The sequence below is a fragment of the Montipora foliosa genome, chromosome 2, assembly GCF_036669935.1.
Source record: "Montipora foliosa isolate CH-2021 chromosome 2, ASM3666993v2, whole genome shotgun sequence".
In the NCBI taxonomy this organism is placed as follows: domain Eukaryota; kingdom Metazoa; phylum Cnidaria; class Anthozoa; order Scleractinia; family Acroporidae; genus Montipora; species Montipora foliosa.
In genome coordinates this window covers 43,482,164-43,494,663 of record NC_090870.1, presented here as the reverse complement: position 1 = coordinate 43,494,663, position 12,500 = coordinate 43,482,164, and the positions used below count along the sequence as shown (strand labels likewise).

Here is a 12,500-nt window from a genome sequence, read left to right as displayed (position 1 = left end):
AAAAATTAAAGTTTATTAGTTGTTTTAGTGGCACGCGACGCGAGGATAAACAAACACAAAATAGACAAAATGAAGCATAGACGTTGAACGTGCTTTTCTAAGATCTGAAAACAAATTGAAACAAATATTCGTTAAGCTATTGTTCGTGTTTCGCAAACGCCTCGTCAACTCTTAGGGTTCGAAAAGTCAGTCATTCTTACAGGTCGCTCATGTTTAACAACTACTCTTACATAACCACTTTATAAAAATATGAAATGGCAAAGTTCCAGCAAAATTTCATTATAAGAAGCGTATTCGCTTTTACTGATACGGAGGGCATCGTTCCATCCGGAAATGACCTGAAATGTTTCGCGGTCAAGAAACACACGCAAAAGCAGTAAATTAGTGAGATTTCAACGAGGCGACCAAAGTCTAAATGATATCCAATATTCAGGTTAGTGTGCAACTTTTGAAGCATGTGAAGATTTTTCCATTTTGGAGGGAATAGTTGTAACGATTTTAAGCAGGGTTCAGTCGATAACGATAAAAGTTTTTAAATGGAAGAACTGCGACTAATTCTCTCCTTTCACTACGCAGTTGTCTTAAACTACTTGTCTTTCACTACGCAGTTGTCTCTGTCTTATTTTCCTAAATTTCAGAGATTTGTAAGATATATTTTCATTAGGATCAGGGCCATGTGTTTTACTTTGATTTTTTAACAAAATAACCGCACCCTTTTCCCCTGGAAACTGTACGTGAAAACACGAGGGCAGGATCTGATTCATTGTGCTTCCGGCGAGACTAGACAAAGAAAACTCGGTAACTATTCCGCTAGTATAGAAAGAAAAGTTGTAAAGAGACTATGTGGCGCCCTAATTGTAATCCGCCTTCCAGTTTTTCAACGAGACGTCCAGCTTTGCAGTGAGGCCTGTACAAAAGCACTATTTTATAACGTATAGAAACTCTAAGAAACAGAAACTATAATCTCCAAAGTTTTACGGAAAAAAAGTATAACGAACTTCTTGTTTTGAAGTAGTGCCGTGATAAACGAAAGCAGATACATCAATTTTTGGGGGGCGTTCCATCGAGGAAAATGAAATTTTTAGATGACATTATTCCCAGGAAGCTTTGTTCAAAGCGAAATAAACAATCCCTGTAAGTTCGTTAGCAACAAATTTTCATTGTTCGAAAACGACGAATGTTATCTGAGTATTGCAGAGATCTACGAATACTAAAAGGAACGATGATAAAAAGATTAAATAAAAATGTGAACATATTCTTAAATGGATTTGTTTAAAACTTGTCATTTTTTAATTAGGCAGAATGAGGGAGAGACAGTTCCATATTTCAAAGAAAGTGAAACCAAGGGAGAAATTCGCGGATTGTGAAAAACCTTCAACTGAAATCGGTAGATTGCCAAAAGAAACTTTCCACCTGCCTTATGTATCGTGCATAGGGAAGGTTTGACGTCACTGGTTCAAAGCGGAATAGCGAATGTAACTCAGTACCTTGCGAAGTTAAGATTCAAACCCAAACGTTTCGACACCCGAGCGAGAGTTGTCCGAATGGGCATCAAAATATCTGTACTTGTCAACAGTGTTGACGTGCGAACGTAAACAAGAGTCTATCGTGCATGGATTCTTGTAGCCCTCCAACTCTATGTATTGGTGCCCGAAAAGCACACAAAACGTGAAAAACTAAATTGGAGCAGAAAAATTACCGCAATATGTTTACAATACTTAACTCAAGTCTAAACACAGCCTCTAAATACTTCTCAGAATACGAATGGTTACTTTAGTAATTGCTCCCGGCTTGTCTGCGGTGCAAAAGTTGAACTCGTGTTGTTCTTATCTCCTAAATATACAAAACCTTTTTTTATTGATCCCTTTGTTGCCTAGAGAAATTGAGGCCATTATCCGCTCGTAACACCAATTAAATCAATGTTTCGTTTTTCTTTCTTTTCGAGGTCGGAAGAATCATTAACAGCTTGAGATAGATTTTAATTGGCTCGTTTATCGGCATGGCACGCGACACGAGGAAAAGCTAATGAAAGTTTATTGTGTTGAAAAAATATTAATGTACAGATTATGTCTTAACTCTAACTTTTACTTTTTATTCTAGAAATGAGTCAGATTACACAATAACTATGAACCTCCACTATCTTTTGTGAAAGGAAAGTTACAACCAATAAAAATGCTAGGAAAATAGCATAGATTTTCTATAAGATATATTGGATTAACTGAGCCTAAATATCAGTTGAATTTCTTTCGCCGCAACGATTTCTATTTCTTCTCTTTCTTTTTCTACTTATTCATTAAGTCTCTTCTGAGCATTTTATCCTAATTTCCTTTTGTCCTTTACAGAGAACTTGAAATAAAAGCTCTTGTCCGGCTCGCGACACGCGGTGCTCACAAAAAGCTTTGATAGTAAAAATAACTTTAAGGTACGATTTAACTGTAAACTTAGCAGGCGTATAAATAGTCTTTTTATCACAATTTTGCCTCGCAATAACAATAGTGGGAAAATGAAAAAAAAGCGGCTTTCTGTTTGAATTCATGAAGGAAACCACGAACGTATAAAAAATATATATATATATTTTTGGTTATCACGAGCTTTACGAGTTAACAAACTCTGCTCCTGTATATATTACGTTTTTATCATTGGTCGGAGTATTTCACATATCCCCACGATTTTATAGCACGAGAAAAAGGGACATACTCTGCTTAAAGCCTTATGAACGCCTTACCATTACTGACCAGAAAGAGGTATAAATGAGGGATCGATGACGGTGGACGAAATGATACACGCGGGATCTACATGAGCACCGTAGGTTTTTTATAGCATCATGTAGAAGTTCATTCGTATTTTACAAATGGTTAGGTCGGCTAATTTGCGAAAAGGTTCCAAAATGTTTATGAGAAGATGTTCACAATAATATTATAGGACAATGCCCACGTGGCCAATGAGTGTAAATTTCAATAGGTTATAGCGTAGGTTCTTCAATGAACTTGTGCCCTGAACGGCGATGAAACAGTAAACGAAACTGTTCTAAACGCTCGTCATGAAGTTGTAACAATTAAGACACATTCTGGACGATGTGAACTAACAAAATCGATGGTGTTTTGTGAATCTTTGCTGCAGAATGGATATTTTTCATCATTGTGGAATCGCAGGGGCAGAAAAAAACCACCTCAGGGCACATCGAGCCGCCGAAAGAATAAAAAAAAAGAACTAAATTAACTTCCAGTGTCATTTTTTTCTGTAACACCTCTTTAAGAGCATTTGATAAAAATATGATCATTAATTAGCCGGCTTTGTGTCTTGCATGAGGGTCAAAAAATTATTATTGACCTAAAAAGAGCTCTTCTTGTGGCTGTTCACGAATTATTTTGAAGCAATGAGTGAATGAATAATGCCGCTGTCATGGGCCGTTTTATACTAGAGACGCATAATCGGTCCAGACGAATTATGCGTCGCTCGTGTTATCCCTCTAGTGTAAAGACGTGTACCCACTTTAGTGCGCCTTCGAAGACGCACTGAAGTGGATACTTCGTCCAGACACATAATGCGTCTTTTGCCCGTCTTTATACCAGACGAATTTAACACACGCAGAAAAAATGTTTGCCCAAGTTCGTCCCAGACGAATTATGTGTCTCTGGTATAAAAAACGGCCATTCTTGCATCATTTCCTGAAAGACTTTTAGACGGACGCAGCCGATGAGGTGAGACAATTTAAATTATAAGGGCTGTTATAATTAATTAACCAACTCTATGAATACTCTAATATCGATATTATAGTGTAGTAAGATTGCTCAAGGATTCTGACTTCAATCGATTGCAAAGACATCCAATGAAACACATCAGAGCTTCTTTTTTTTTTGTTCAGCGCTTTAAAAGCATCAATTTTCTTGGTACTTGTTCACAATAAAGTTAAAAAAAACTACATGCATTAGTTACTTCTTATGACCGTCGATTTGCATGACTAACAAACACGAACAAAGCTAAGCGTTGACAATATGACCAAATTTAATTGAGTGCTGTTTTGAAAAGATTTCCTCTAAATGAAATACGATTCCTGTCAGTTCTTAAAAGTGTCAAGTTGACGTTATATTCAAGTGGTCGTGGATACAAATAGGCTATCTGTGGGCGTTAACCCAGTCAGTATTGGGTTATTTATGCACTTTCCGTGAAGACTTAAGCCGATGATACACGGTTCAATATTTGTTGATCAACAAATGTTGAACAGTGCGTTGCGTCATGTTGAATGTTGAAATATGCCATTCCGGCAACACGATGAATGTTGTTGAACGATGTTGAACGAAAACAGAGACCAGCTCTATTCCGTTCAACACGTTTGTGCAACATTGTTCAACATTTGTTGAGCAACAAATGTTGCAAGATGTTGAACCGCCGGGGTGTATCATCGGCTTAACGGTGTTGTTATTTCGATTGTACGCTAAACCCTGAACGTGCAATACTCCACTGCATAAGGCGTCCGTTGTTCAAAAGGTGGATAATGCTATCCACCGCCTTATAAATCAGTATCCAAGGGATTAAACACTAGCAAAACCAACTGAGGTATCCAGTGGATAGCGCTTTCCACCCTTCGAACAAGTGGGGCCAGATTGTTGGACTTAAGCGGAACCAAAGAGTCTCCCTTCCCTTTATCTCTCTACTTTAAGTCGAGATATGTGCCCGGCCCCATTTTTAAGCCGCAACATCGCTAACTCTTCTGTGTTTAATGCATTGTAATTATCTTAAAAAGCGGAATGACCTCGTTAGATGGAGATAGTGACGACTGATAAAGCTCTTAACTGTAAATACTAATGGCATAACCGTTTATTTTGCTTAATTTGCGTCCTTAACCATGAAGTGTGATATGGATCAATTTAGGTCCAACTGATTTCTCTCTTAACAGTGTTATCGATGAATTCGATTTAACAATTCTGAAGATTTATACAAGTACTGAATTATTTGTGTGCATATTTCAAGAAAAATAAACATATTTGTCCTTGAATTTACGATCTTGTAATAAATTACATAAAATTAGTCTAAGGAGCTCGAGTGCAAATGTCAACCTATCGTACCATCAGCATCTGGCTTTGAAAAAGTAACTTTATCTCAGCAGAAGTCATGAAATATTAAGCTTATACTGACCTTGATCCTTTGTCTCTGAACCCTTTGGCGAAGGGATTATGGTCGATCTTCATCTGAATTAACTGAAAGAAAGAAAGCAACTTTAACATGATGAAACCTCCAACGACGAGGCTTTGGTTAATTCTATTTCTCTCTTTTCTTTCCTCTATTCCTATTCCTGTATTCCACATTCGTTTCGACAAATTACCACAGCCAGGACGTACGTACTCGGTTAGATTCTCTTCTTGACTTACATTTGATTCACTATACATGATACAAGTTTACGGTAAGGCCGGACATAAAACGAGCTACCAGTACAACAGACCCCAATGTTTATGATTGGATCTTTCATCCACTGCCGAGTCAAACGAGCTAGTACTTTCATAGATCTTAAATGTGGCTCTGTATTCTATAATTGCTCCAAAAGTAATATTGAAATTAACAAAACGAAGAAAACCCACTTGGACGGAAGAAACGTGAAATTGGAAACCTTAAAACCAGTGGGCTCTTTTCAAAGCACGCCGAAGTCAAAGTCTAGACCTCCAAAGATAACTGAGTCCAGTTGGTTGTTAGAGGTGTACTAAGCTGAGTTCCGACCACTAACACTTATTTAACCAGTTCCACGCAAAACTAAAACTGCATGATGGAATTGCATGTTTGGTACCTCTTCGTTTTGGTAAGTGGTGACGGCGATGAAGGCTGTCTCAGGAAACACATACGTTGAACACGACACCTTGACGCCTTCCTCTGTCTCTTCAACGACGTGGATCCTCGGCTGGTATTTTCTGTTTGGGCTTAAATGAAGCTATGAGGCAAAGAGAGATACGAACTTAGTACTGGCTGTTATGCAATTGAATTTCTCACGGCATTCAGTTTTTAAGACGTATTTCAAACTAGTGCATGTGTTGCCATTATTAGCCTCAGTTCCACAAGGCAATGCAGCTGCTGTTACACTTACCCTGTTCAGCTCGGCGAGTTGTATGGAAGTATAAGCCTATACAACCTTTACCAAAATTTCAGTTGTCGTTGCAATGTTATTCTCAAGCTGCGGTTTTATGTTTTTTTTATAGCTCCGCCGACTCAATTTAGTGTGTTTTGGGTACGTTTCAATATTGAAAGAGAGAGCCATAACAAATACAAAAATATTCAAAATCAGGCCGATAAAATACTCAAATGACAAGCACTTGAAACAAAAACTTTTCAAAGTTGTTACCATTGTGTTTAAGGCTTATACTCGCTCTTTCTCAATGACGTTTAACAAATTCCAACTGAAATTGCTAAATTAACTTTTCGCCTTGACTCAGAAAGTCACTTTTGGCTTTTCTTACTCTACATGTTGTTTTTTACTTCCAAATGTCAAAAATTTTCTTTCGAACCTTAATTTGTCCACTGAATTGGTTTATCAGTCTATGAAGGTCTTTTCGGGCAGAACGTTACATTGTAATACAAAGTTAAATTCTGAGACACGAGGCACAGCGTAAAGACAAAGACAATGAGAACGATTATGAATAAATTATAAGCTCTGTCAGCGAGAAAATCACAAAACTCGCCAACTCGGTATAGCAAAAATGTTCCGCAATTCTCGATGACACCTATTGTGGCTTTCATTGCACAGAGAAATCATCTCAAAAAAGCCGAGAAAGATTTGATTTCCTTAATTTTCTCGGTTTTTGGAAAGAAAAACAGCTGGGATTGAAGACGTAAATTCATCGAGTTGGTTGCCCGACTTGGCGATGCCAAACGACTCATGCGCAGTGAAAGTCTTTTTTTCTTACATGAGAACGAATAGCTATATTGACGCGTTCAACATGAATTCGATGTCTTTATCTTAAGCTCTCATTTAACAAAAACTCTTAGTTAGAATAATTGATTTCTTAAGAATATCTTTAACTATCGCATAATATTAAATGTCCAGTTTATAAACATCATACATTAGATCTTACCTCGCCATCTTTGAACTGACCGACTCGCCGGTTCGTTAACCGAACCTTCTTAAAGTCGACTCCGTTCTTCATCCAATACAATCCAGTATGGGCGACCTCGTCAGCTTGGTAGGACTGGATGTAAGGCAAAGCGTGCATCTCGCTGGCCAAACCGTTGACCTGCCACATATTGTTAACAAACGTGTACGCATAACCGTCGATAGGAACGATGTCGACGTGGATAGAATAGTAGCGTCTAGGATCCATTCCAAGGAACGACAAGGCAAGAGTTGGGAACATTCGTCTGCAAGACATGAATTGGAGTTGTCATGAATCCGTTGATATGTACATGATTAAATACACCGTCAGTTTGGTGGAATCTGTGCCTCAATAAACACTTTTTTAAAAAGTTTGTTCATCGCAATAGTAGCACTGAGACAGGTGCACGGAAATACAATCATTTGCTTACTTGATAAAAGCCCTCTGCCGATTGGGAAATAAACATCGAATGTAGCCCCAACACGCCTATAGATTCTCCGCTCCAAGGTAACTCTTTAATGTCGGTTGTCCTTGCAAATAGTAGCTGAATATTACACGTGAACTAAAGGCGTGTTGTAAAACAAAGCTTTCATAGAAATGAGGTAATATAGCGGTGGGCACATGCTAGGTGATGATCCATGTGCATATGTCCAAATCATCTCCTCTCTCATTAGCGGGAAGCAAAACATCGCTCATTGATTGCAAAACGCCGTTCATTATTGTGAGATCCGCGAACAAAGAGACACACCCAAAGGTGCGGAGGCACGTGCAAAATACAAACCCTAAAGTGGTTGTTTACTTTTGCTTATCCCATATGCCTTTCCGCTTTTGTGGTTTTGGTGCTATCTGTATTCCTTTCCCCTCCTACGCTGCGCTGATTCGCAGGATCACGAAGCCGAGAACAAACATAGTTTGTCTCGCAAAACATCTTATCGAATCCAAAATATTATCACTAACATTCTTACAGTAGCAGACTACGGTTTCTTAAGTGCTCAGTTTTGAGGCTAGAACACCATAAAGTAAATAATAAGTCTAAAAAAACGTTAATAGTGACTTTGGCTTAAATGAAGGAATTTACTACAAACTATCCAATGTGACGATTCTAAGTATTTCTTGCATGCGTTCACAAATCGACAGAGTGATTCCCTTTCTTGAGGTCAACGAGGACTCGAAACTTTAAAAGACACTGAACTCTCAATCATTCGTATCTCTGATCTTCATTCAATATAAACCTATCTGTTTTTTTTTTATACACCAAGGCATAGTGGTTTGTACTTCCGATCCGGCCTTTACACGATTTAAACTCTTATTTGAATTTGATTGGTCAACAGACCATTCAGGAGTATTGTGTAGCTTATGCGCGATATTTCTGTGCTCGGTAAGATAAGCAATCAAACGCTCTTTGTGCCCACATGTGAATAATACTTATCTTCATTATATCTCGCATTTTTTTGCATATTAAAAGTGACTAGCTTGAATTTTAATAACACCACACCTGGATCTGATAAAAGAAACTTCTCAGATCCTTGAGATATGTCAGGTCCTGGTAAAGTCTTTGGTTTAGACGGTATCGAAACGTATCATTAGTATTTTTTAAAACCATTGCTCGAGGTTAATGGCGAGGCCCTTTGCGAAGCTAAACCGTTTCTATCTTTTCTACAAAACAAGGTTTAAATTGCCTACGGTTAATAAACCGTCATTTTTGTTTTAGAAAACAGAAATTATTTTTCACTGATGAAGAGTGAAATCTTATTAATGTATTCACACCACTATTTCATTTAATGACCTCTTAAATGAGTTACTTAAAAAGCAAACTTTGCACAGCAAAAGTTAAGATTTTTGCACACAAAATCCCTTTTTGAACAGATCGGTTTCGTCATATCGAGGGGCAGTAGATACAATAGTCAAGGCTCAATTTCATCCACACGCACAGAAAACAATTACCTTGAAGTAAAAACTTGGTATCAAAGGCACATGCACAGAAGAAAACTAAGCAAATGAAAAGAAGTCCAAAAGATATGTTTTTTGTTTCTTACACATGGTAACATCATTTAAAAAAAAACATATACAACTACAGTGGCACGCGACCGACCGCATTCTTTACCTTCATAAGCACGCGCAAAGAAACTTGAAAGCTGACGTCATTAATCTGCGAGAAATGGCAGAATGTAACTTAGGAGCTAAACGAGATATATTATTTTTTGTATCTTGGGTAACGAATTAGCTGGGTCGGATGTTTTGAGCAATTATCGAAACGCGAATTAAGAAAACCAAGCTACCCGCAGGGAAAATAATCGTTCTCTAAATTAAATGCTAAAAGACAATTATTCGTCAAGAAAGTCGGGCTACTTTCAAAGACAAGCAAGGCCAATTTGAACATTGTGGAATTTTTCTTATAGTCACATGAAGATCCGTGTAATTGTTGGCCTCCCTTGTGGATTGTGCTCTTTCTTTGAAGTCAATGTTGCTAATTCAAGGAGTAAGGTTGTTTCTCGCGAGTGGTTAAAGAATTTACACCAAAACCACCGAACTTTTGTTCGCAGTAGAAGCCACTTCTTGAAAGACGTCTATTCACCGAAGAAATCGTGAACAAAAAGTCTCTGAATTACACAATCTCCTAACTTGAATTTAAACTTTGTTTCTTCATGGATTATTCAGTCACTCGTGGCGGAATGCCTTTCCAACCTAACAACAGTTTATTTCCCATAATTTGGATAATTTTCACGAGGCTATTTCAAGCAACATACACTAAAGACTCTTGACAGATTCTTTTGCCAATAACAAGTGGCTAATAAAATGAGTTCGGAGTGACTTTTAAGAGAGTCACACTTCAAGAGGGCTGCCACTTGAACATGTTTGTAATAGAAGAAAGAAGGAATAATGGAGTAATTTTTTACTAAGTTAAACACGTGAGCGTTTTGGGCTAAAGCAACTTAATATTTCTCACCTTCCCGTGCGGGTAATCACCATTTCTGTGCCACAGGCGTAGAATTTCCACCAAAGGTCGCTTTGCTGCATCGCCACTTGAACCTCGCGTTGAATGTCCGACAACCTCATATGCGGCGCGCAGAACGAAGAAGAGTTTTTTGAAGATTCTATATTGCTAACCAGATCGCAACAAGCCGCAAACTGCTGCAGGGGATCAAACGCCGTACCATGTCTTGTAGCTCCCGCATTTGTAACGCCTTCTGCGCAACTGTTTCCTCGGGAATGATCGGTGTTTAAGATGTTTTGGATTGTGTAGTCTTCGCAGGTCTCTCGCGAAAGAGTGCGCAATTTGAGTTTATTGGACATCTGATCTTCATGCTTTCTCGTCCAAGTGTTTTCTCTCTCCTTACGGCCTATTAAAGTCGAATCGAACTCACTCGTCTTGGGGTTCTGATTGATATCCTTGGTCAGCAAGTTGGCAATGGAGAAAGCTGCAGCTTTGGGCGAGAGATTTTCACTATCGTCTCCTTGCAAGCTCATTATTTTGTCCGCGTTCAGCGTCAGTTGTTTAACTATTATACGTGCTTCGACTTCAGAAGATACAGCCACGACTGATTTGGCAACAAGTATCACCTTTTACCGCGCTCGGTTCAACACTGGCACAAAGAATGAAATCTAGTTGCTTTTGTGAGACGTGTAAATTGATTGGCTACTCGCATAAACAATTTGTCCTTATATAAATCTACTTTGAAGTGAGAAAGGTGTCATCCTAAAAATTTGCACTGGGAGTTAATTGTTAGGGAATTCTCTATTTTAAGCTCCGTGATTGGGTGTTCCGGCTTCACGGGCTCTAGGGAATATGAGAAACAAAAATTTCCGTCGTATCGGCAGGTGTAAAGCGTTAGGTTTTTGGGTTTTGTCCCTTATCACCTAAGATTTATACTAACCAATTAAAGGTTTTTCAGACTGGTTGATGACGCAGCTGATACAGCTCAGATAAAAAAACTACAACAAAGGACTGATGTGGCCGCAAAAGTTAGTGAAGCCGACTACATTATTAACGCAAATGGTTCTGTGGGGAACACTTCTTGCATGACGAAAGGACATAAAATAATACAATGAATGAAAGTTGTTGCACATTAACTTTTGACACCTTTAGGCTTACTTACTGCTACCGAATTTTATTGTTTAATTTTAAAGCTTAAGTGGACACTAACTCTCATGAAAATGTTCTTGCCGACTTTCTAAGTGAATTGGCAAATAAAAATTGACATTTTCCCTGCATTGCGTTCATCAGCAATATGGATATTTGGTTCAGACATAACTTTATATCGACTTTACACTTGTTTTGAAACAATTATTGGTCACACTCAATCCACGTCGCAAGGAAATTAAAAAGAAAATGATCTTATTATTCAACAAAGTTCGTTTTCGTGTTTTAGCTTTGAAATTGAAAACTCCTCTAATATGATGATATCTTGAGAATCATCGCAAATAACTCTTATAGAGCGTGTTCTCGTTTTAAAATCGGTTGATGAATCCGACCCGATGCTATACTCGGAGTACATGCAAAGACTGAATAACCACACATCTCTTTCGCTTGTTAGATCATTATTTTAATAAGACACGCGAAAGTTATAATCAGGTAAACGAATTGAAAACAATTCGTGTGTTAATAAATCAACCCTTGGGACTTCAGAAAGGTGTGTAACAAGATGCGAAAAATTATAATTATAACCCAACAATGTGAAATTAATCGCGAGGAACAAAAAATAGATATAACAAAGTCATAAAATATGCTCAGTGTCCTACTCGGTTCGCGCTCATGGTTTAGTTTGCTTGGGAAAATTTAAGTGGTGGTGTCTTACAGGCTCTGAGCGAAATCACAAAAAAACTCAACTTTCCCCTCGAATTTGAAGAAATCGGTAGATGTAAATTGATGTCGGATATCAATATTGTCGTCGTTCTGCTATCAAACATTTACGTAAGCGGCTGGTTTTAGAAAGCTGCTTGGTATACATTGATCGCTTGCCACACTAGAAAACTTGTGCATAAACGCAAGAAATTCTTTCCATGCGTCCTCGCATTTTTTCGCAAGGGTATGCAAATGCGACTTCCATTTCACGTGACAACAAACAAGCAAAAAAAAAAAAAAAAAAAAAAAAAAAAAAAGCAAGTGTCTCTTTGAAATGCGGAGGTCTGTTTGAGGATCCACTACGCACTGAGAGGTCTGCGAAAAGGCTTTGCATTGGGTTCTTCGGAGCAAGAGCAAGCTATTTAAGTTATTTAAGCTATTTAAGTTTAGGATTAATCCATCCAGAATGAGAATCCGGTAATAATCGAGAAGACATTAGAAATAAAACGGTGTTGCCCGGCGTCCATTATGTGTTGCCCATTCTTGTGCAGCTATTTTTCTTATTAGACGTGATTAAAGCGTTTTGTATTTCCCGGGAAGCCCCAAAAAACATGCGTTAAAATGCCTGAGCTTGGGAGACC

General features: G+C 38.1%; 1 protein-coding gene across 1 annotated transcript in view; it reads right to left on the bottom strand.

Moving 5' to 3' along the window:
- Window positions 1-10,837, bottom strand: part of LOC137993192 (T-box transcription factor TBX5-like) — a 12,528-nt gene extending 1,691 nt beyond the window's left edge. Inside the window, exons 1-4 of the mRNA XM_068838898.1 lie at window positions 10,024-10,837; window positions 7,059-7,341; window positions 5,780-5,920; window positions 5,137-5,198 (exon numbers count right to left, since the gene is read on the bottom strand). Of these exons, the coding sequence (XP_068694999.1) occupies window positions 5,137-5,198; window positions 5,780-5,920; window positions 7,059-7,341; window positions 10,024-10,544 (1,007 nt within the window). The 5' untranslated portion in view covers window positions 10,545-10,837. The remainder of the gene's footprint in view (window positions 1-5,136; window positions 5,199-5,779; window positions 5,921-7,058; window positions 7,342-10,023) is intronic.
- Window positions 10,838-12,500: the final 1,663 nt, after the last annotated feature.